Consider the following 23,929-nt stretch of genomic DNA (forward strand, 5'->3'; position numbering starts at 1 on the left):
ATCCTAATTATATTCCTAATCCTAATTATATTCCTAATCCTAATTATTTTCCTAATCCTAATTATATTCCTAATCCTAATTATATTCCTAATCCTAATTATTTTCCTAATCCTAATTATTTTCCTAATCCTAATTATATTCCTAATCCTAATTATATTCCTAATCCTAATTATTTTCCTAATCCTAATTATATTCCTGATCCTAAATTAATTTCTAATTATATTCCTATTCCTTATCATATTTCTAAGCTAAATAATACCATTAATTATAATCCAAACCCTTAATCAAATCTTGATCTTAAATCCTTTGTTAATTTTTATTCTGGCTCAAAAACGTGATCCTAAATGTAATCTAACTCTTATATTGAATATAATCCCAATCCTAACTTAATTACTAAGGCTAATTATATTCTTATTCCTTATCATATTCCTAATCGTAATCATACTTTTAAGATATCCCAAATCCTTAATCAAATCTCATGCAAAAACTTAATCCTAAATATAATCTAACTCTGGTTTCTCCAAATTTTATCCTTAATGATTTTTGTGACGACCTGACGACTCTTTTTAGTAACTATCATAAGATTGAATTAAGTTTCTGTCTTAAAAATAGTAAATAGTAAAAATGATAAATTCTGTGTTCAGGATGAGGAGAGTGGGCTACAGAAGCTAAATCTGTCAGATTGTAAGCTTAAGACTGATCTAAACAATGTGATCAATGCACTGGGTTCTAACCAGTGTATCCAGGTAATATAGCAATCGTGGAGGGGTTAGTTGTCTAGGTTTAACTTTTATCTGGGTCTGGGATGTTTTTGCTTCTTTCAGGGTTCCGGACAGGATGCTTTTTCTGAAAAAAAAAATAGAAAACAAAACATTTTTATTTTTTTAGAAAACCTAATTGCTAAAATAGTTATTATTGGACAAGGAAGACAAAAATAGGTTAAAACAATATGATTAGATGCGGTAAAAAGTGGAATAACATATATTTGAGTGAAAACTTAAATGTTTCCTATTGTTAGATCCTGGATATAAGTGGGAACGGGACCGGAGATGTCGGAGCAAGATTACTTGCTAAAGCTCTTCAGATCAACACCAGGCTCCGAACCATCTACCTGGATAGGAACCAGATCAGTTTACAGGGATATCAGGTAGCAAACTGTACAGACTAGGATAAGGGATATCAGGTAGCAAACTGTACAGACTAGGATACAGGGATATCAGGTAGCAAACTGTACAGACTAGGAAACAGGGATATCAGGTAGCAAACTGTCCAGACCAGGATACAGGAGTTCTTCTAGTTTGTAATTTACTATTTCTTTACTTTTTTATTTTTTTATTCCTCTCCCTTTCATTTTTTAATAGATAAAAAATTCTTAGTTATACTGGAAAAGGACCAATTAAAAGAATGTATAAACCTATTGTTCATAAAATCTACGCAAAGATTATTTTTATCGTTCATATTTCTATTTACTTCAGGATATTACATACGCCCTTCAATCCAACTACAGCATGCGTCACATTCCCTTCCCTACCTACGACCTTCAGGCTCCGATGAAAGCGTATCCTGAGCGTGTTGACGCAATGGTTCGGAGAATGCAAGATTATCTCCAGAGGAACTCCAACCCTCGGAGCTATGCGTCCAGGGGGAAGAATTTTAGATTAACCCAGGTAATGCCATTTTTTGTTTCATAAAAATATTATTTTTTTAAAAATGGAAAAACTAATTTAATTAATTGGATCGTAATTAAATAATAAATTATTTTTTCGATCTCATGCTTCTCAATGAGTATTTGAGAAACAGAAACAGATATATTTTATGTCTGCACTGCTCAATTGTTGGAAGTTACATACTATCCAGTCAGTTTTATTTTCTCAATTCTATTTTATTAGCAAAATCTTCAATTATAACTTATGTGAAGTGTTTAAATCATCATTATTCAAAAATATTTTTTTTGCATTGTTTATGCTGGGTGAAGGGGGGGGGGCAGGTTAAAAACGAGTGTCCATTGGTTTTCTCTTCTGGGGTTTGCGGGGTCAATATCGGGTTCCTTATCAGATAACACTTCCTAATGCTCCTGGTATGTTCAGGGGTTCCTGTTAAGTTCTACACAGCAGGTTCTAGATCGTTGGAGTGCTCAGGTTCAGGATACAATACATTCTACTAGAATAGAGACAAGGTAGATAATAACATCAATAATAATGATAAAAGGGTTCTGACCGTATGTTTGGATTTAAATATAAGCATATACTTTAATATTACTTCTTATTTAGTGAGAACACAGAGGATATGGATAGAGCCGAGGGATATACTCGGGATGCAGAGCAATGTAAACTCCTCCTCTCCTCCCTCCACGAGACAGCAGCTACAAGAGATCTAGCAGAGTGTCCGGTTCAGAAGAAACTAGCAGAGATCTCCAATGATCTTGAATCCTTTCTCTTCTCCCATATTGAGAAGAGTGTCTCCTCTATGCTAGCTGTTGCTGTGGAACGGTGTCCAACCGTCCTTGCCTCGAACTCGCGGAGTTTGTCAGATTTAAAAAGTTTGACGGACTCCAAGTCCAAGATGCCCCCGGAGTACGTTAAAAACCTGGTCTACGACACCCTAGGCTACGAGATCACGAGCAAGGTGAACGAGATGAACCTGATTATCGCCAACCATATCTCAGATAAGGTGATCGATGACGTGATAGACGGGTTGGCTCGGAGCTACAAATCCATGGTGGGAGATCTTGGATCCTTCAGGAAGAAACGTTCCCTTACCCCGGACGTTCTAAAGGTAGCGAATAAATCTAGTATATAAAGAAGGTCGTCGAAAATGTATTTGTGTATGAACAATGTACATAGTCTTCATAACATTTAGAAAGATGCTACTTTAATATAAAATCTGTAAAAAAAATTCTGAATTTAAACCAAATGTGGAAACTAATCTTAATCAAAAACAAACTTTTGAATTATTCCAGAGTTCTGGTGGCAGGACTGAGAGCGAGAGTGAGAGTTTATCCCTGGGAGGAGGAGACAATGCGTCCGAGCACTCCTCCTCTCCCCTCTGCACACCGCACATCACTAAACGGAAATCCATCCATGACAGGAAACTCCGACCTAAGTCTGTGGTCGACCAGGACGGATCTACTCCAGGTATAAATTTTAAAAAGCGTATTTTTAAGTTGGAACAACGACAATTAACAGGATTAAATATTGACCAAAAGGTTTTATTATAAGATACAAGATTTGCCTGAAAGTTTAAAGTGAAACCCATGATTTTCACAACATTTTCATCTCAAATATCAAATGTTCCAGTTAACTTAATGAACCAAAGTAATAAATATGGACCCTGATAATTTAACTTTATAATGCATTCTTATCAAACCAGGTTTCCTTCGATAATAAAAACTATCCTACCTCAGTACTCCAGTCAGCACATGATAATCATTAATATTAATAGAATAATTAACACGATCACGTTGGTATTATTATTATTGATATTATTATTAATATGTTACCAACTGAGAAGAACATAAGTTTTGTTTAGTTAAAAAGCCCTGGAAGAGTGTTTTAGGTAGGCGCTGCTATATGCTTTAAAGTTCAAGCTTAAAGAGACTGTATTCGTAAGTTTAACTGACCCTCCATGCAAAGACGGCAATGTACGATTTACAACTGTATCCTTAAAGGTTTTGTCTGATCAAGTATAAATTACGTATGCACTTTCAAACTGTTAATTTTACTTTGTGGTTTTTCTCTGCAAAAGAAACAAACACTTTTCGAGTAAAAAAACGACGTTTTCTTCCACAATATTGATCAGATACTGGTTTCAAGGGTATTGGTATGAATCGGACATTGCCATCTTTGCATAGAGGGTCATTTGAAATAACGAATACAGCCCCTTTGGGAGTTTACCTGGTTTTGGAAGAGGCGATAGAACGGTTCAGAAAATTATTTTTTGGTCACACAATTGCTTGAGAAAACAGTATCTTCATATAAAAAAGGACCTAGTCGATATGGGAAGTTTTCTGAACCGTCCTATTATCTCATCCACTGTCAGAAACCGCGTGTTTTCTCTTTAGATTATTCAGATTATCAACTTAGCTTTTATCATTTCTGCTCTTAGCTTTCTTTGAATATTGCTATTTTGCCATACCTGCAATTTTATAGTTTTTTTTAAAGTTTTAATGCTTTGTAAGTAAGAGTCTTAATTTGGCCAATATCTTGTTTTAAATAATTTCATTTAAAACTACTTCAAAAATAATTTTTTTTGAGCGTGACATGAAATAAAACCTCATGATTGGTTTGATAATGTTGCTTGATAATACTGGAATATTAAATGAGCAAGGAGTAAGAGCAAAGAGGGTTGGTAAACTTTATTGAAGTTTAATATTAATATTTACATGCGATAAAGGCAAACATTCATCAAAACAATGAAGAAAAAAATACCTTTTTTATATCTAATCAGCTGTAGATAAAAAATAAAAACTTTACAAAGTTTGCTGCGAAGCTGTTTTTTCTATTTTGATTTAATTTCTAAAAATTTGTTCTTATTTTAACAGAATTATTTGTAGATCTTCTCCCCGGTATGAAGGATGAGGATGAGGTAGAGGATCGGGTTCCGGAGCTCCCTGAGATACCCCAGCTTCAACACCTAGCTAAAAATAGACCTCGGAGACCCAAGAGACATGCGTCCTCAGGCTCTATAGGACAGGTAATACAGAGGACAGGCAGAACAATAATAAATTTGATCATCAACAATACGGGGTTCCTCGGATCCGGATTCAAGTAGCTAAATCTAATACGGGGTTCCTCGGATCCGGATTGAAGTAGCTAAATCTAATCCAGAATATAGAGAAAAATTTCTAGCTCTAAAATATAAATCTTAATTGGCTTCTAGTAGGGTTATAAAATAAATTGTTTAAAGCTTTAAAAAAACATTATCAGGATCCGGATTGATTTTTTACAGGACGGAAATTCAGATCCTGATCTGTTTCAAAATAGAAATAGATCCTTCACATTGGAATCTTACTTCTGTTTTATCCCCCTGTTGGTTTCTCTAAAGTTCTTTTTCTCCAGGTCGTTGGAACTGAAGCAGATGCTGGAGATCTTAAGGAAGGTTTGGATAACTTCTTCACCAAGAACGTGTCTCCGAAACTTACTCCGGTAGGGAGTCCGCTCCTGGAAGAGGGTTTACACAACTCTAGACACGGATCCATCTCCTCCAACTCCTCCTCCTTCTCCAGGTCCAGGGAGGATATCAGGGACACTAAACATGTTCTCAAGGTAGGTTCTTAACACGTAATAAATAGATCTCTCCCCTCAAACTTTTAATTTTCTAATCCTTTACTTTTACTGAAAATTGAAATCTTTAAAAATTCAAACTTAAGACTATTTAATCGAGCAGAATTCAGGTTTAAAATTTTAGGTTAAAAAGTATAATGTGAAAAAAAACTTAAAGAAAATATTAGAAATAAAAGAATGATTCCAAATCAATGAAACTCAGTTTCTTGATTAATTTCTGTTTAGGGTTTTCCACTACTGGTATTTTAATAAATGAATTTATCTTCTAGGGCGGAAGTGGGAAAGTTAGTCCTCTAACACTAGACCCTGGAGGACGGAAATCTCCGGCAGAACCTGAGGATAAACCACGGATAGGACTCTCCTGTCTCGTCAGCAGTACACAGGACGAGGATAGGGAGCCTCTCTCCGTCCTCAAATCTCCAGAGAAAAAATCTATTATTTCTCCATCAGGACGGAGCATCAGTGATATTTTCGGAAAGGTAAATGTTTTTGTTTAGAAATAATTATTTGTTGTCTCCAGGGTCTGTACTCCTAATCTCAAGTGACACTCCATTCATAGAATGGCATATCTGATTAACAACGGTGCTCTTGAAACCTCTATCTAAATAACAATTAGTAAGATACCGTCCCGTTTCAATTTCATAAAGTGTTGAATTCTGAAGATTTCCTCCTTTGATTTATATCTATTTGTCATTGTGTAATGGGTATTATAAAGTGCAAAAAGGTTTTTGCTGGAATTTTTATGTTTTCTAGTTTGTTTAAGATCAAAATGAAAGTAGTGAGGTGTGAAAATATTTTTTCGCACGCATGACACCCATTTCAATAACATATATAGTTTAATTCAGTTTTACTCAAATTATTTAAAAGCAGGTCGATAAAGTTACTTAATCACCGCGTTGTAGGGTGATTGAGTAACTTTATCACCCTGCTATGAGCAAATTAGGTATGAAATTTGAAATTTTAATAGCAGAGTGAAAAAGTTACTTTTTCGCCCTGTTGTAGGGCGATAAAGTCACTTAATCACCCTACAACGGGAAATATTAGGTGTGATGAATTCCATCAAAATTGAATGAAAGGTTTAAAGGGTTCTGTTGTGAATCAGACATGTACCTCTGTAAGTTGAAGGTCACTTGGAATTATTTCTCTTTATTTTTATACAGTTTTATTGTATACAAGATTGACTTTATTTAATAATATTTTTATGGTTTATTTAACAGCATTTTTTTAAAGTATAAAATTGTTTTAAAACTTAAAAATAAATAACGAATAAAAGAAAAAAATAAAGAAATAAAATTACAAATAAAAAAGCATAACGTCCCATCAGTAAAATTAAAAAAAAAATTTGCTTGTTTATTAGATTGTTTGTCTCTAGGTTGCTCAGGAGAAGATTGCTAAAAACCGTACTACAGACAAACTTGGTCCCGGCCCATCACCATTCGCCGCGCGCCGGTCAGAGACAGAAGTCTTCTCTGCCAGGCGGCGTAGCTTCTTTACCGGAGAGCCGGAAAAAACAGATAAGGCGGAGGACAGGAGCCCAGAGGAGGCGGAAGGAGACGGAGTAGTCCGCCGGGGCGGAGGAAAGGGATTAGGCGGAGATATATTGAAGGAGATGAAGGTTAGACAGGAGCTGAAGAGAGCCAGTATTATTCCTAAATCTGAGTCGTCAGTAGATAAATCTGAAGGAAAGGAAGAAGAGAAACCCTTCGGAAATATTCATCTCAGGTAAATTCTTTTCTTTTCTTTAAAGAACAATTTTTATAAATCTTATGTTCACTAACTTTCACAAATGGAGTCATCGTAATTTAATTTAATAATTTAATTTAGCTGTAAATAATTATTATATATAATTATTGTTTTCCTTGATTTTCTTTTAAAAAATGTTGATATTTCTACTTTTTCGAAAAGCATGTTAATACTTCTATAAATAACCACATTGTGTCAAGACAAGTGCACACATATTCTATAGCATTATCTACAACACTTCTATTTTGGCACGACGTGTTATAAAGCTAAGAAATAAAATCTTCAAAGAATCGAAGATAATTTAAACCCCAAAACTTGACAAAACTGCGAACCAAAATAATAGTGTTGTTTTGAATCTGCTTGTTTCACTCATTGCTTTTCCATTTAACAAGACAAACTAAAAAACTTCAATATTTTTTAAAGAATTGTTATAGTTGTAGATGATTTCTTACTTCTCATAATTTTTCGAACTATTGTTATGAAAAGTAAAAAACCTTCATTAGATCATTTTTTCGTCTCTTTTTGTTCCGTCCTAACTAACATTAAAACTAACCTTGTTGCTTTATCTCTTTAGAAACACGGGGTTATCGACCAGTATCTCTAATCCATCCAACCAGTCCCAACCTAGTCCAGATTTACAGAAAAACTTCGTCGACGAACCCAAAACTTCGGAAACCGAGACGATCAAGCATTCGTCCTCGTCAATTATCGGACTTCGAGCCGCAGCATTCGAGGCTGGGAAAAGTAAAAGCGAAGATACTGATGAACTCAATAAACCCCGACCTCCGCCTAAACCTCGGCCTTGGAGTATTGTCGGTGTCGATCGAAAATCCGGCGAATATACTCAACTTGAATCCTCCGCCATGGCGGAAGGTTCGATTTCCGCGGAGAAGGAGGAGAACACCTCCGGTCCCGGAGCTATTAGTAGTGTTCGGGACAGAATTGCTAGTCTAAACAAACCCGACAGTCCTGGTTCAGCTAGCTCCGTAGCTCCAACCAATATTAGAGACAGGATCGCAAACATGAACAAGAACTCTGAACTAGAGGTGAACAAGAGGAAAGGGAACTCTCTACCCCGGAGTACGGAACCTGTATCCAAGTCCCCTGGAACCAGACCGAAGAATAGTCCTAATAACAGGAAGAAGGATTCAACCTCCGATGATCCTCGAATACTCAAACTAGACGATGATTTTATGTACGATGACACCGTGAATGTTTGAATTTTTGAGTCTCTACTAATTCCGAACTTCCTTCAGCGTTGAGTCCTAAACCTATGTGAAACTATGTATACCTATGGAAAATTTCAGATCAGTGAACGGCAGCAATCTTTAGTCTTGATCATCACGAATTATGAAAGTACCAGGAGTAGATAAGGGGGGGGGGGGTAACACGATTAAGATCATTTTAGAGGCGTGCCAAAGCAAAGAAATACCAAGAAACTGCCATTTTGTCACAAATAATGAAAGTGATGAAGTTTAATTTTAGTTCTTCGCATGACAAAAAATATCGTCCCGAAGTGAATGAAAACTACTTTTTCGAATTGGAACACTTCATTCCTTATCTTAACTTTCATTCCATTGGCTGCGGCAGCTTTATTAATTGCATATTTTTCAGAGTTTTACTTTTTTGCTTTTACATTAAGCTTTTAATCCTAAAAGCATAATTTAAAGTAACCCTCTTTGCAAAGATGAAAATGGCCAATTTGCAACTTTACCCTTGAAACCTTAATCTGATCTGGTATCGTCGTTTTCCTGACATGTATTCCGATTATGCAAGAAATGCAAGAAAGTCAAGAAAGTCACTTTTACGGAAAACCCGCAAATAAAAATTAACGGTTTGAAGAAACAAAAACATGGTGACCTAATTCATACTTAATCAGACAAAGCTTTTAAGGGTACCGTTGTAAATCGAGCTTTGCCATCTTTGCTTGGAGGGTACGCTTACAGTCCCTTTAACTTCTAATCATTTTAACATTAAAAAAAATGGTTTGGTTGCTTAATGCATATTTTCTATAACACTGAAATAGGGCATTTAAAATTAAGTTTCTGTTAAATCTAGTTTTTTATTCAATGTCTGTGTTATCCCTTTAAACACTATACAGTACTAGTTATGAAACATGAGACCTTCGAACTTATTGATCAGCTTTATTATACTTATCCAAATTAGTTTAACCCAATTTTGTATTGAGTGTTATGTTATTTTATTGTACACGAGTCTGTTATGTAAAACTAACATTATAAAACTCTTGTCCTTTAGCTTTATTTTGAATTGTGAAGAATTCTCTAGAAGTGAATCAGTATTTAATCCTTACTATTTTCAGACCTGTTTCTGGCTCCAGTATCAACATTTATTTATAATTTAAGAGTTTTATGTATCTTACAATTTTCCCGCTTTTTGATGCAATTTTTCTCTGGATATGTACTGTACGGATTAAAGTACACGACACTTACTTTGTCGGAATGGGTTTAACCTTTTTTAAACGGCCTAATCATTTCAGTACGGTACATATGGGGTTGAGGCATTCTGTTTTATTTAACCTTAAATTCCATGGTTAACATAAATCGTGGAACTGAAAAGGTTGTAAAAAGTTTGTTCTACCCAAATGTAACAATAAAATTTAACCAACTAGTGTTGAAACTGATTGTGAAATTGAATGTGCACCCCCTGAAAAAAAATTGTGAAAACTGACATAAATCGTCAAACCCTTATATGTTCTGATTGGCTGCAGTGTGTCTCTGGATAACTACTACTCGCTTTATACACTAGTTTTAGTCATGTTTATCTGGGACACCCTGTAGTTCTTAAATAACTATTTTTCTACTCGCCTGTATACTCTGCTGTTACGAGGTATTATTTAATTATGCATTTATATATTAATCATTATATTGTTCAATGCTGCAAATATAAACCTTGATCTTCCTAATTCTATTTCTTTTATTTTACTACATTTTTATTAAGTTTCGCGCCTATTTGTCATTTCAGCTTTTAAATATTGCTTTTCAGGTCGCCATTTTTTCCTAGTGCATCGTTAAACTAAAAACATCGCGGATTTTTTTGTCATTATTGGAAGAATATCAAAATTAGTTTCAAAAACTTTTTTTTCAAAATTTTTCATATAAGTTTGAGCGAGTTAACATTCACGATAAACTTACCAATGACGTTTTTTCAAAATGAAAAAAAAACAGACTATAGAAGATTTAAGGACCAAACCAACTTCGTAGACTTGGGATATTTCTAGCAATCTGTTGCATCAAATAATCTAAGTTTGTAATATCGCAGGATTACACAATCAGGTTGCAAAGAGAAAGTGATTAAAATTCGAGTTTGGGGCAAAGACTCGGTTCCTTTACGTCAAGTTTTGTGTGCAAGTCGATCCAACGTTGTTACCGAAAGCCAACCAAATGGATGAAACTTCCAAGGCATTGCAAACAAACATATTCTCAATAATCCGTGTACTTGAAAGATAGACAAGTGGCCAATTTCTTATTCATTTAACCATAGGTACAACTATAGGTTGTATCTATCTATCTACACTGCTCTGGTAAAGCGTAACCATAGTGTGACTATGTTTCTACCTATGGTAGAGCGTCTAAGAAATTGGCCAAAGAACTAAGAATAGAGTTTGGAACTGAAGAATGAAGGCATTCATTAGCGCGATACACTAGAATATATTATGACGAAAACGTAAAACTAAATACGTCTTCATAATAGGAAAAAAAGTTGGTGCTCTGTAGTACAGCATAAAAATTAAGATCTGCTATTTAAGTGACCTAATTAGTTTCACGCAAACAATCCCTTTAATGTGCCCCCCCCCCTTCCCTCCATTTAACCTTATTAATTCACTAAACTACGCAACTATGTGAATTGTTTTATTCCTGTATTGCCTGACCTAAAACTAATGATAAACATCTACTCTACTGTATTAATTAAATGAATATATTAGTTAGATATGAGAAGTCAGTCCTGGGAATTTATTACTAAAACTATTAAGATAAAATCTAGTTGAGAATCATTTAGATTCATTATCGGATGTTTATATTATTCTATATATAATTTAATGTACTTCGACTTCGTCGCAAAGTCCATCAGAAAACTAAAAAACTTTTTAAGATAAAAACTTTTGCTAGTTGCACTACTCATTATAAATAACAATCTCAAAAAGGTAAAATTTAATCGAAATTACTGGTACAACGTTGGAACCTCGTAGCTCTTTAAGATTTGATTTTCAGGCGCAAATATGATATCTATATTCTCAACTTTATTGTTTTTCTCAATGATTTTTTTACAATAATTAATGATTGAAACATGTATGTTTTTATTTTAACGTGAAATTTACTCCAGTTTGACGTGCTTACTGCTCATTAATAAATAGGATCACGTGTTATTGTACATTGTAAATACATCATCTAATGTCAATACATGGCTTTTAAGAGGCTCTTTGATGAAATCATGCGAATTGTGTACTAAAAGTTTGCTGAATTAATACACACACAAACTGTTAAATTTGATAAAAGATGTAAGTCTCTGTAAATTGTCCAAACTGGCAAAAAAAGGTTTTACTCTCAAAGGTAGAAAAACTCGGGTTTGGAAATTAATTTCGATATATTTTATATCCTCTTCAGTCCTACAGAAAATGACCAAAATTATTACAAATTATAAATAAAGATAATGTAACAAATAACTTTCTAGAAATTTATAAATAAGCAAGCAAATTAGGGGAGGTTTTTTTTGAAGTCGAATAAAAAATTAAAAGCGTAAGAATGATTGTCACCCTTAAAGAATGGTGGTATTGTCAAAACTGTAAGAAATGTTCATTGAATTAAGGGTTGGGGGGTGGGTGTTGGTGGGTGAAGGGGTTAGGAGAATAGGTTGACCGACACAGATACGATGTAAGTGTAATACAGCCACAGGTTACTTGTGAAGGATAAGACTTGAGAGATGACTTCATAGATTCCTGTAATATATTTTTACCTCATTTTATCATTAAATGTGTGGCCTTCTTCATTCATAAAAATATAATTTTAGGAAAGAATTTGGCCTTCATGACGTCATTATAAAGTCTCATACCATTACAAGTAACCCTGTAACATTGTATGATAGGTTGTATTGTTGAAATTAATGTAATGAATAATTTATTTAATCTTCCTAAAGAGATAGTTTGCAAATATTATCTTGATTCCACTTTAGTTAAATTCCCGTTAAGCTGATAGAACCACTCGATATGGTTTATACTCCGGCTACGGGAACGTTTTAGGTTTAAAGTTTCTCACGCGAGTATAGTATGCAAATTAGCTCCAGGGGGAAGTAGGGATCAGTTTATACTATTAAAACTACAGGGGATAAGTTTATTATTACAGGGGGAGAACTAAACATTTAAAGATTCTTCCTGCTCTACACTAGGACCTTGGCACTAGAATATCCATAGAAGGAGCGGATCCATTTGGCGTACCGTCCCATTTTGCCCAATATAGTCTCTGTCAAGGTACTAATGCTAGGGAAGTTAATTGCGGTCGGGCATACTCTGCGTACATATTGAAACCAGTTCTCTTTAGGCGGAATTTGTAAACAAGAATAGATGCATCAGTGTTCGTTTAATTTTGAACATTCATATAATAGTTTCCTATAACCAGGATATTTCATAGATTATTTTTGTGAAAATGGATTCCATGTCAGGCTGTGACTTCCGTCTTGTGTTTAATGTTCCGCCCAAAGACAGTACACTGCAGTACAAAAAATGCGCACAACTCTGAAATAACTTTCCTTGCATTAATACCTTGGTCTCTGTCTGAGTAGTTTAAAAGTCGACACGAAACTTAAGTGTTTGAATTGTATACATCTATTACTGTACAAACTTCAGGGATTAATATTTTTTCAAATACACATTAGGAATCTGTGCGCCTTTTTAACCCTAATTTGTAAACATATTACTAGACATTACCTTAATTCTCTTTTTGATTGAATAATAAATTATTGATTAGAAATTAACTCGTGGATTTCCAAAACAAAAAGGAGCAAGAAAATGGCCAGCATTTATTGATTTTCAGGAAGAGAGATATTTCAACCCGTTGGATTCTTTAATTCTCCCAAATGTTTTGTGACATTTTTAACATTTTAACATTTAAACCTCCTTTCAATATAATTTTAGACTGAGAAGTACATCAAACTGTGTTAGACAATGTATTTGACGTTATAAAGCAAAAAGTTGAACCACATTCTAAATTAAAAATCATAATTAAGCGATAAAAAGTCGCCTAATCGGATAAAGTTGGATAGCAACCGATTGGCGACAAAAAAACGCTTAACATAAATCGCTTATTTTAAACAAAAAATCGCTTTTTTATAACAAAAAATCACTTATCACTTGAAACCCGAGGATACTTAAATTTCACTCGAGTTGAAAGTAAAATTGTGTTTTGTTAATGATATTTTTTAAATGAACTTTTTTATACCCCTCCCCCCCCCCACATAATAGGGTTGAAAGGATTTTGCTACACTTTTCTTTTTCTATGCAATTTCAAATATATTACAATTTATCAGTTTAAACTGTATTTTCAGGGACTATTACTAGATGAACGTATCTATATCTAAAAACTTTGTCTTATCATGTTTTTTTAGTGTGTTTATTGATTAGTTATTAAACAGGGTGTCCCACGTAAAATGACAGTAGCAAGACGGGTTGAAAGTTGGTTTGTATTGATCTCATATCGATAGGCTCTACCAAATCTACTATAACTTTAGTATCATGATTTGGGGGCACAGGTCCGGGTCCAAATTGATCAGAGTCCAAATCTTTATATCAAGTGGGAAAACCTATCCAGAAGAAAGAATTTAATAGTAACTGAGAAATAAAATTGAGATTCCAATATAACATGTATGTGGAGAAAACTATGATTCCAATATAACATGTATGTGGAGAAAACTATGATTCCAATATAACATGTATGTGGAGAAAACTATGATTCCAATATAACATGTATGTGGAGAAAACTATGATTCCAAATAAAAGATTTAGGATAAGTTTGTTGAAAATGGTGAAATTATATTTTATTAAAATTTAAAGTTTATATTGTTTGGAAAATTTTTGTATTCCAAAGCTAAGACGCTAAAACCATCCCTTAAAGTTAATTTAAGACTGATTATAACGAGATGATTTCTTATTCTCCCAACAATTGAATGGGTTCTGACCTTAGGGAACCAAGCTGGGTAATTACTTCCCTTCAGGAGGGGTAGAAACCAGCTACCATATTAACAATTCAATACTTAATATGAATTTTATAACGTGTGAAATTCCATAAAATTTTCCTATCGTGACGAAATACCTAATATTTTTATACGTGGTGAAATTCCTAATATTTTCCTAAAGTGACAAAATTCCTAATATTTTCCTAGCGTGGTGAAATTCCTAATATTTTCCTAACGTGGCGAAATAACCTGGGGTATATAAGGAGACCAAATCTTGGTTTCTTCAGTCCAGTGATCTCAATTGTAGCATTAACATCACCTCCAGTCTTCACATCAAAGGTAAGCTCTTCATTAAATAAGGTACTATTCAGGGTTGCCAAGTGGTTCTGTACGGAACCAAATAACTCAAAAGTGGTTCTCTAGAAAAGTTGTGGTTCTGGTGGTTCCCATCTGGTTCCAAAATTTTTTTTGTATATATTGAGGAAAACGTTAAAATGGTTAGATTTAGCAAATCATTTTTAGATAATTCTTGAATAAAATATTCTGATTAATGAAAATGAAGGGATATTTTTATAAACTAATACTGAAATACCATATTACCAAACTACCATATAACCCAGCCTAAAATCTGAACTGTTTATTTTTGGAATTAAAGAACTCTTATTAGAAGAACAGGTTATAAAGTTAATGGATTCTTATTTCTAGTTTTGATAATATAGCTATAACCGATTTTTTTACTAGAACACGTAAAACGGCCGTCTTACAGTTCTAAAGTCATCACATTCTCCATGAATTTCAAAAAATGGCTTTCAATGGGCAAGTTTTTACCCTCTATAATAATTTTTACTTTAAAATGCCATGTATTTACCAAAAAATAGTCATGTTTTTCCCCATTTCAGTGACTTTTTAAAAAATCATGTAAACAATCGTTTTCAAGAAGGGGTCGCATTTATTTTAATATCTAATACTGACTGAAATACCCGGAGAAGGGAGAAGTTCAGAGTAGTTATACAGCCTTCAAGCAAAAAGTGTTGAATAAAAAGTATTTTTTCTTGTCAAAATGCTCTTTTTTCATTGGTTCTGAAGTGGTTTTGCATGTTCGATTTTGGTTCCCAACTGGTTCCCTGCAGTGAAATATGTGGTTCTGAGCAAAATTTTGGAGTTGGCAACCCTGGTACTATTTAACTGTGTTTATTATTTTGTTCTGATGTAATCTTAATTTTCATAAGTACTATATTTTGAACCACATTGTGATTTTGGACTTGTAAAAATAAAATATTTTTAACCAACATTTTAACTTAGAAATTAAATCCACATTTATAATTATCTCTTTTCCTTCCTTTTAAGATTTAGAAAATAAAAAAACTCAAGCTAGATTTTCCCAAGTGGCTGGGACTTATAAAATAAAAAAAAAATAAACTCAACTAGATCTTTCCAAGAGCCTGGGACTTAAAAAATTTGTGAAAATTAATTTTCAAATTGGAATTTACTAAGAGTCTGGAACTTAAAAATTTATTAACGGTCCCAACCTTATTTAACCACAAGTCCTTTCTTTTATGTAAGGCCCGTAATACAAGAAATCTATTCCTAGTGAAGATTATTTAAGTTTCATAACATTTTATTCAAGTCACTAATTATTGAATTAAATAAGGCCTAATTTTATATCTTAAGTTAAATCATAAATCCAATTGTCTAAATGTTATTAACTGAACCAAAATCTTCAATTTTATATCATTATCCAAGATTTAAGGAACAAGTCCTGCGTGGCAACTTCCATCTTAAAGGCGAAGTTGCATAATATCATTACAGAACTTAAAGGACAAATAATTTGGTAATTCTCTTTATTTAAAGTTTATCTATAAATCTAAGATTCCAATATTCGGTTCCATCCATTCTCAGAGGTTTAGTCTAAATAGAGATTAATTAACGTAGTTGAGAAATAACAGTCTTCAAACTTTTAATTTATTTCTGACATTCAATCGTCAACCTACTTTCACATTCATGATTCTTGAAACAATAACATCAAAATCAAATATAAATAGAGTGGAATTTGCACAATCTCTTGGTATGAATTTTGTCAGTCTCATTCAGTCTAAAAGAGAGTTCAAATTTTACGCAGTACATCACACTAAAACAGTATGATCACCGGACATATCCATTCTAATTTCTTAGTTTTATAAAGTTGTTAAATAACTTTTATCGTGTGTATTGGCTATAGGTGAATTAAAATCATTATTTTATCAAACATTAAAATGTAAAAATTGTCGTTTGTAAAGTGAATACCTACAGAATTGTTAATCTTTTTTTGCTTCACACTCTTACGGTCTTCTGTGTATTGCAATCTTAATCAAATTAATTTTCCTATTTCAAATAGAGATGCTTTTAGGGTGCTTCGCGCCCATCTTCTATTTTAATTGTGAACATTTTCTCTTTGTATATCCTTGTAAAACAAAATCAAACATAAAGTAAGAAGGGTTTCAATTTTGACAATCTTTTATCAAAATTTGGATGATTTTCGTAAATCAATGCACAACACATCCTGGCTGTCCCAAAAAGCAAAACAATTAGAAGACGACTCTAGCAAGGAGATAAGGATTAAGTCAGGAGAGGCGGGGGGGGGGGGATAACATTTTTTTTCACTCCCCCCACCTCTATGTCAGGGATTTAGAAAATGATGATATTTCCCTCATCCAGTTAAGAAAAGAATTTCAGATTTGAAAATATCAAATATTTTTTTTTTCAAATCAAATCACACAGCAATAATAAATTAAAAACTTCCCTTCAAGATTTATGCAATATGGTTCCTTTGTCAAGGGTAATTTAGATAGATATTTTGTCTGCAGTTTTGCAATATATTTTCTTTTCCTTTGAGCTATTGAAATAGCCATAAATTATTCTTTCTTCAAGAAAAATGGGATCAAAAAGAAAAATGCCGTTTAAAGCTAAAAAAAGCCATTTCAGGCAGAGGCGCAACAAGGACTTTTGCTAGGGGGGCAATATATTATTTTGTAAGGGTCAGGGGGGGGAACTTGTGGGGGGGGGGTTCCCCCCCTTTTCGAAAATTTTTTAAAAACAAAAGTGCTTTTTTAAGGGTTTGGAGTCGATTCAGAATGTTCTCTAAATTTGGAAATGAGTTTTTGCCACAAACTCAAATATTCTAAATTAGAATATTTAGGGATTTTCGCCATTCTTTCTTTCTTTTCATTCTGCAGGGGGGGGGGCGCCCCCCCTCTCAGGTGCTAGCGGAGGGCGCGCGCCCGGCCGCCCCCCCCTAGTTGTGCCTCTGAATTTTCAGGCTTGGTCATTGTGAGTCATTAATTTCGATCCTTTCTAAGGTTTCAAAAAAATGCCCCCCCCACTAGCAAATTCCATGCTACCTGCGTGCCTAAACAAAAGAGCTATCCTAAATTAATTAAACAATTCCATGCTACCTGCGTGCCTAAACAAAAGAACTATCCTAAATTAACTAAACAATTCCATGCTACCTGCGTGCCTAAACAAAAGAACTATCCTAAATTAACTAAACAATTCCATGCTACCTGCGTGCCTAAACAAAAGAACTATCCTAAATTAACTAAACAATTTTTTATTAATTAAGTGTTCCTCAGGGAAAATGTTTTTAATCCAATCTTAAAATAGAATTTAAGTATGTATACATTCTACAATCTACATATAGAAACTTCCCGCAATTTTCTAGGGTTGTTTTCCGCCTGCCCCTTAGCTGTCTCAGATCTGTTTCACTTTCTAACAAGACTTAAAACTTAGCAAACATAAATTAGATTGGTTAAATGTTTTCCTTTCATTTCACAGTTTTTTTATACAGTCCCACTGTATAAAAGTTATGAAATTGAAATTAAAGAGTTAATAACCATTTGCATCCTCATCCTCAATTTTAGTATTTTGGTTTCTTGAGTATTTCAATATTGGTTTTTACTGTTTAATTACCTCAAATTAAAAAATATGTTTTTTTACTAAATAAAAACATTAAATTGATTGTTAGCGAAGCTTATGCTGAAATGAACTCGGGAATGCATGGCAGGCTAATGGAGAATTGATTTAGAGAAAATCAAATAATTTTCAAGAAAACTTTTCTATTAAATGATGTTCCAGGGCCCAAAAAGGTTTTATAGCACAAATGTGTGAAGTACACCTGAAGTATGGAAACAGTACTACAAAATGGCCGTTTTACACTTTTTTCGAGTAAATTCCACTCTGTTTATAATCTATTTTCTTTGATAAAACTTCTCCTAGTCCTGGCATTTTCAAAATTTTGTGATTAATAACTTTAGAATTTTACTTCTAAAATTAGGTTTACGAATAAATTCCGCGAATTATTTCAAAGATCAAAAACGACCTTCAATTCGTCTTGCTACTGTCATGTTTCGTGGGACACCCTGTATCAGAATACAATCTAGAACTAATGGGAAAAAAGCAATGTAGTTGACGAAAGCTTATCTGTATAATTGCTTATTTTAAACACACTGTGTTGTACCTCTCCTGTCATTTATATCTAATATCTACAGAGAAGTCCTAAAATACACCTTAAATTTGGACACCACGATTTGGGACATTTGTGATATTTACTAAAAATTCTTGATCGAATGCCTACTACAGCCTTTAACCCTTTCTGTAATACATTTTATTAAATTTTTGAAATCCTCTGATACAAAATCATTTCTTTAAAAGAAATAATAATCATTTCATCTTTGACACATTAATACAAATATTTATTCTGATATTAGACTAATGATGAATTTAAACAAATAAAAACCTCGAAACCTCGATGATCTAAAACTATTCGGAAAAACTCACGAAACCTCTTCCTTTGTCCAATACAGATTCTGTTTTGGGTGAGGATTTGTTTACATTACAATTACAACAATCAAATATCATATTCCCAGTTTGCCCAGGCTCAAGCTAATCCAAAGCTTCTAGACTTTTCAAACATTGTATTTTTACTCCTCAAAAGTAGTTAAATGTAATAAAATATTAGGCAAGGTGTTAGAAACTTTTAGATAGACGGGATATATTTTAATCCATTTAAATTCTCTTTTAACTCATTGATCAAAACTTTGATCAGATTAATCCAGTCACTGTGACCTAGACAGAAGGAGAAGGTTTAATACGACATTACTGCTTTGACTTTGTGACCTCGTAGCTCCCCTTGTTATGACACCGCAATTGTGCAGTGGAAACAGACCCATTTCACTTAATAAGTGATGTAACAATTCACTAGTAAAGCTGTTTGCATCCTATTCTATAGTTTTCTCGTTATCATGGAGCGAGATTGAATTCAATGAAAACTCCAGAATCTCATACATTTGATGAAATCTTTACCAACTTACTAGAATCTCATACATTTGATGAAATCTTTACCAAATTACTAGAATCTCATACATTTGATGGAATCTTTACCAAATTACTAGAATCTCATACATTTGATGGAATCTTTACCAAATTACTAGAATCTCATACATTTGATGGAATCTTTACCAAATTACTAGAATCGAAAATAGAATGATACTGAAAACAAATATACATTTCAAAATTACAAACCGATTATTTCTAGTTAAAACGGAGTAGTTTGAAAAATCCTATTCAATCTTTTAGATTTTGAAAATGAGTTCTTCAGGATAAAATGGCTAAAGTTTGAAATATAAAAGGTTTACACCATCTGGATTCAAAGATATAGTAAATAAGGAATTAGAGTTTGAGGCAAGTATTTAGCTTCTTTGTATATTTTGCTCTGAACTAAATCTATTGTATTATTATCCTACTATACTAGACCCTTACTCGTGAAGGATATCCTGCACTTGTTCCGTAGTAAGTTTACGCAACCAAGGGGGATTCCCCGGCACTCTACGCAGCACCGGGGAACTGACGCTAGATTCTCCAGTAGTTATATAGAGTAGAGAGCAGTAGGACGCATAGATATTAGTTTATCCTAGATTAGAGATGGTGGTTCCGTGGTTCGGAGTTCGGAGAAGGGATGGTTCGGATCCTCTAAGCAGGACTCATCCTTCCAACCTCAAGGTAACCTGATCCTCAATATCAGATTTTATCTTCAAAATAATTTTTTATCACTCTCGAATTTGATCTTGAAATATTTTACTTCTCAATGTTCTTTCATAGAACATATTTGGTTTGAAAATGAGCTGAAACGAGATTACATAAATATATTTGAAATTTAGAATATCATCTCAATTCTTAAATTTATCTAGATAAACACACAGCTAATGTGATTGTGCACCAACTTTAAATTGTTGCTATGCATACTTTTACTTTATGAAGCCCTGGACATAGATATTTTAAAGTTAAAAAGCGCTTGTTTTTAGCTTTTGTTTTGAAGGAGTAATAAGAAAACCCCTAAACCATTTTCACGCTAGAACATACATTCTCTAGTCCACAGTGGGCATTGAAATCAAATGAAATTTCAGGAATAAAACTTTTTTCTAGTTTTAAAATCGCAAATTTTTCAGGAGTCAGAAAAGAGGATGAAGATGGCAGAGATTCCGAGTAACAAGGATCCCGTATTCTTCCCTCAAACAGGTTCTAGACCCAGGGTAGTCCGCGGACCAGTGCAAAAACCGAAACCTGGAGCAAGGTTAAGATCTCGTCCAGTTCCTGTGGTTCCTGTAGAACCTGGAGCCAGGGAACCTGAACCCTGCTCCGTGTATCCGGAGAAGTCCGTCTGTGATCTCTGTCAGCTTCCTCTCCTGCTCCCAGACCTAGTTCGGGACATTCCTGATCTCCAAGGACGGAGAGGACGAACACGTCCTGTCGAACCATCTTCTCTTCCAGATCCTAGAAACAGGGAGGAGCTACTATCGGAGAATCAGGAAACCGGACAAGTAGTCCGACTAGATCTCCGAGGTGTGGATCAGGGTTGGAACCCTCCAAAACCTGCTGAAGATTGTATCCTGGAGTTGGTTGCGGAGCTCATGAGAAATATCTCCGTCCCAGGAGGTTTCTCAACCCTGCTCCAGGCAGTTGCAATTATTGTTTGCATTTCACAGTTCAAAAAATATTTTAAATAAATTAAAGAAAATTTATTTTTTCGTTATTTAGGAGATCTTTCAAGAGATAAGGAAAAAAATATTCTGTCACATGAGGAAAACATTTTAATATTCTCCATTTCCAAATGTACAATCTACAACTCTAAGTACAGGGTGTTACACACAATAAATCCAGGATTAGGATATGTTAGACCTTTAAATCATTTGAAAAAATTTTAAAAAGTGTTAGTATGTATAGTTTTTTAATTTTAGAAGCGATATTTTAAGTTTTTTTTGGAAGTTCGATGCTTTCATTTAAGGCTTAAAACTATGTCGAATATTGAAAAACTGTTCTGTCCATTTTGAGCAGTACATTTGTTGAACAAAATTCAACACCATTAAAACTTGTTATGTACTGCAGGGTCGGTTTAGTTTGCACAGTCTTTTTTTTCTGGAATCAAGTTTATGCTAAATGAAATGATAGGAACTGGCAAATATTTCCCACAACTTAGTTTGCAAGCAGTATTTTCAAAAGACAATTCTTCAATCTCAAAAATATTAATATAAATAATTTTTCGTATTTCCTTTTTACTTTTTTTTCACGTACAGAAGAAGTCTTTGCGATTGTTAAACTTTTAATCTGATTCTGGATATCATTAATCTTGAACGTATGATATCGATATTCATGATGTGGGCACTTTAAAATGTAAGGATTATTGTTTGATCCCTTAGTTAAACTTATACCTGCAGGGTATGACCACCAAAGAGGATTAAACCCTAGGTCTGCATAAAATGACATTGCTTGATCCCAAGATTAACAACACAAAAGTTTCGACTTCAGTTGCCGAATTTAAAGAATTTGAGCGGCGGTTTAAATATGGTTGGTTCTACTTAAAATTGTATCAAAGTTTGAAGATTTAAGCCGGCGCTTAATTTAAACCGGGTTTTGGCGGATTTAAACCGCGGCTCAAATTCTTTAAATTCCATCTCAGGCCTAATTTTATGTTCCTTAAGTCTATATATATATTATGCTTTCATTATGGATTTATTTGATACTTCCATGTGAGAATAATGCTGATCTTAAACGAAAGTTATTTCCGGTTTCCTGAAGACGTCTCCTTGTCGGCATCAGAGATATTGCTTGTGAAGAATCATCAAGACAACAGCAATAATAAGAATCTTCATTACGATTTTTTGCAATGTGTAAAAAAATTCACCTAATTTAAGAATTTTTTCATGCTTTTTAAAGGAACTGACCCTCCATTTAAAAATTGATGTGGAAGACATGCCTCCCATTCAATGGGAGGTCAAATAAAACTTCGTTTACTGTTCCTGTAATGATTTAGAGGTCGGAAATAATGAACCGAGAGAAGCAGTTGAATTAGGTTTACCAGTTCAACTACTTCTCTGTAAGTTCCGGTCTCACTCTCTAATCTCTGGTTCCGGTCATTGATGAAATTTATCTTAATGAACCATCGGAGATTTTGAACACTTTCACTAGAAACCTGACGTGGTCACCAAAATCAACTTGAACCAACTATTTCATTCTCGTTTAAAAATTCCTGTTCACGGAGATTTCTAAGTTCTTGAGACTCTTCAGAATTTAAATTAACATTTAAATATTACAAGAGGTTTTCAAAACATTTTAAGATCGGAACTTGTGTGTGGATATTGTTAATCTTAAACGCGTTTAAACCTGAGGATCTATGCTTAATCTCTCAATTACAGGGTATGACCATCACAGCATTTACAGGATATTGAAGAGGAATTGAATCAATCAGTAGGTCTGATTAAAGATGTAAATTAATGGGGATCCTGAGATCCGCAACACAAAACTTCTCCAGAAAAATAACAATTGTGTCGTGAGAATCACGAACAGTGTACAAAGCTTAGTTTTGCCCTCTACTCAATTCTAATTTTTTTGAAGTCACGTGAAGTTAAATATGATAGCTAAATACAATTAACTAACCTTTTTTGTCCCATCTCACTAGAACAAAAGTGTGTAATTCTGATAATTCTTGCATCGTTTTTTTTTGCAGCAGAAATGGGCTAGTCAGTTCAGAAGTGAAACCACAATTGAAAATCATCAGGTTTCCAAATTTCACTCATGAATATCTAATTCCTACTTGATCATTTGCTTTTAAGAGCATAGGACATGCCACTTCATAAATTAAGGGTAACCCTTTAAAGGGACTGACCGACAATGTATTGTGGTTGAACTGCAAATATGTAGTATTGTGGACAAATTTTTTAGGATTCATTTGGGACAAATAAAACGTTTCTACGACGTATATTTACTGAGTTTGAGCGTAAAGTCGACTTTCAAAATCATGAATTTGGGTAGGTACGTTCTCAGAATCTTTTTTTAAATTATTAACTAACGACGACAAAAATGTAAACAAAGTTCTTCAGTAAACTAATTAGTTGTTTAGGAACAGGTTGAGAAAATATCATGGAAAATAAGTAATCTTATTCAATTATTAGCTTCTCTAATCTCTCATTATTCACAAAGATTTTCGGCAGATTTTCTGGAATTTTTGTTGAAAAGACGACATTTGAAGAATTTGTAGAAATCTGAAAACAAATTCATAGAAAATAAGAAATTCAATTTAATGATGAAAAAGAAATAATTGATTTTAACATTGATTTATTTCTTTTGGGAAATATGTTCCTAAACGTGTAATTAGTTTACTATGAAATTTTTACTTTATTTTTCGTCGTTCTTAT

The 23,929-nt window shown here is 33.6% G+C and overlaps 2 protein-coding genes across 10 annotated transcripts in view; both read left to right on the forward strand.

Annotated features, from left to right (window-relative positions):
* LOC111698758 (F-actin-uncapping protein LRRC16A) overlaps nt 1–9,948 on the forward strand; it is a 13,699-nt gene extending 3,751 nt beyond the window's left edge. The window contains exons 5-17 of one of the 9 annotated variants that reach the window (XR_002764606.1): nt 645–746; nt 1,019–1,147; nt 1,476–1,667; nt 2,088–2,176; nt 2,271–2,775; nt 2,960–3,134; nt 3,529–3,555; nt 4,553–4,692; nt 5,058–5,264; nt 5,552–5,761; nt 6,655–7,004; nt 7,600–8,390; nt 9,346–9,948. Coding sequence is in view for 2 of the 9 variants with exons in the window: in XM_023469192.1 (XP_023324960.1) it covers nt 645–746; nt 1,019–1,147; nt 1,476–1,667; nt 2,088–2,176; nt 2,271–2,775; nt 2,960–3,134; nt 3,529–3,555; nt 4,553–4,692; nt 5,058–5,264; nt 5,552–5,761; nt 6,655–7,004; nt 7,600–8,245 (2,772 nt within the window). In the remaining 7 variants the exon portion in view is untranslated. Of the gene's footprint in view, nt 1–644; nt 747–1,018; nt 1,148–1,475; nt 1,668–2,087; nt 2,177–2,270; nt 2,776–2,959; nt 3,135–3,528; nt 3,556–4,552; nt 4,693–5,057; nt 5,265–5,551; nt 5,762–6,654; nt 7,005–7,599; nt 8,641–9,345 lie in introns of those variants that run through there. The other 8 variants (XR_002764613.1, XR_002764607.1, XR_002764608.1 and 5 more) reach the window with 8 other exon arrangements.
* Nucleotides 9,949–14,458: 4,510 nt separating this feature from the next.
* LOC111699059 (uncharacterized) lies at nt 14,459–21,259 on the forward strand. The gene is made up of 3 exons (XM_023469618.1): nt 14,459–14,546; nt 20,156–20,240; nt 20,687–21,259. The coding sequence occupies exons 2-3, from the start codon at nt 20,163–20,165 to the stop codon at nt 21,242–21,244; spliced, it is 636 nt and encodes a 211-aa protein (XP_023325386.1). The 5' UTR covers nt 14,459–14,546; nt 20,156–20,162; the 3' UTR covers nt 21,245–21,259.
* The last annotated feature ends 2,670 nt before the right edge of the window (nt 21,260–23,929 follow it).

Source organism: Eurytemora carolleeae, unplaced genomic scaffold (assembly GCF_000591075.1).
Source record: "Eurytemora carolleeae unplaced genomic scaffold, Eaff_2.0 scaffold94, whole genome shotgun sequence".
NCBI classification, from domain to species: Eukaryota; Metazoa; Arthropoda; class Copepoda; order Calanoida; family Temoridae; genus Eurytemora; species Eurytemora carolleeae.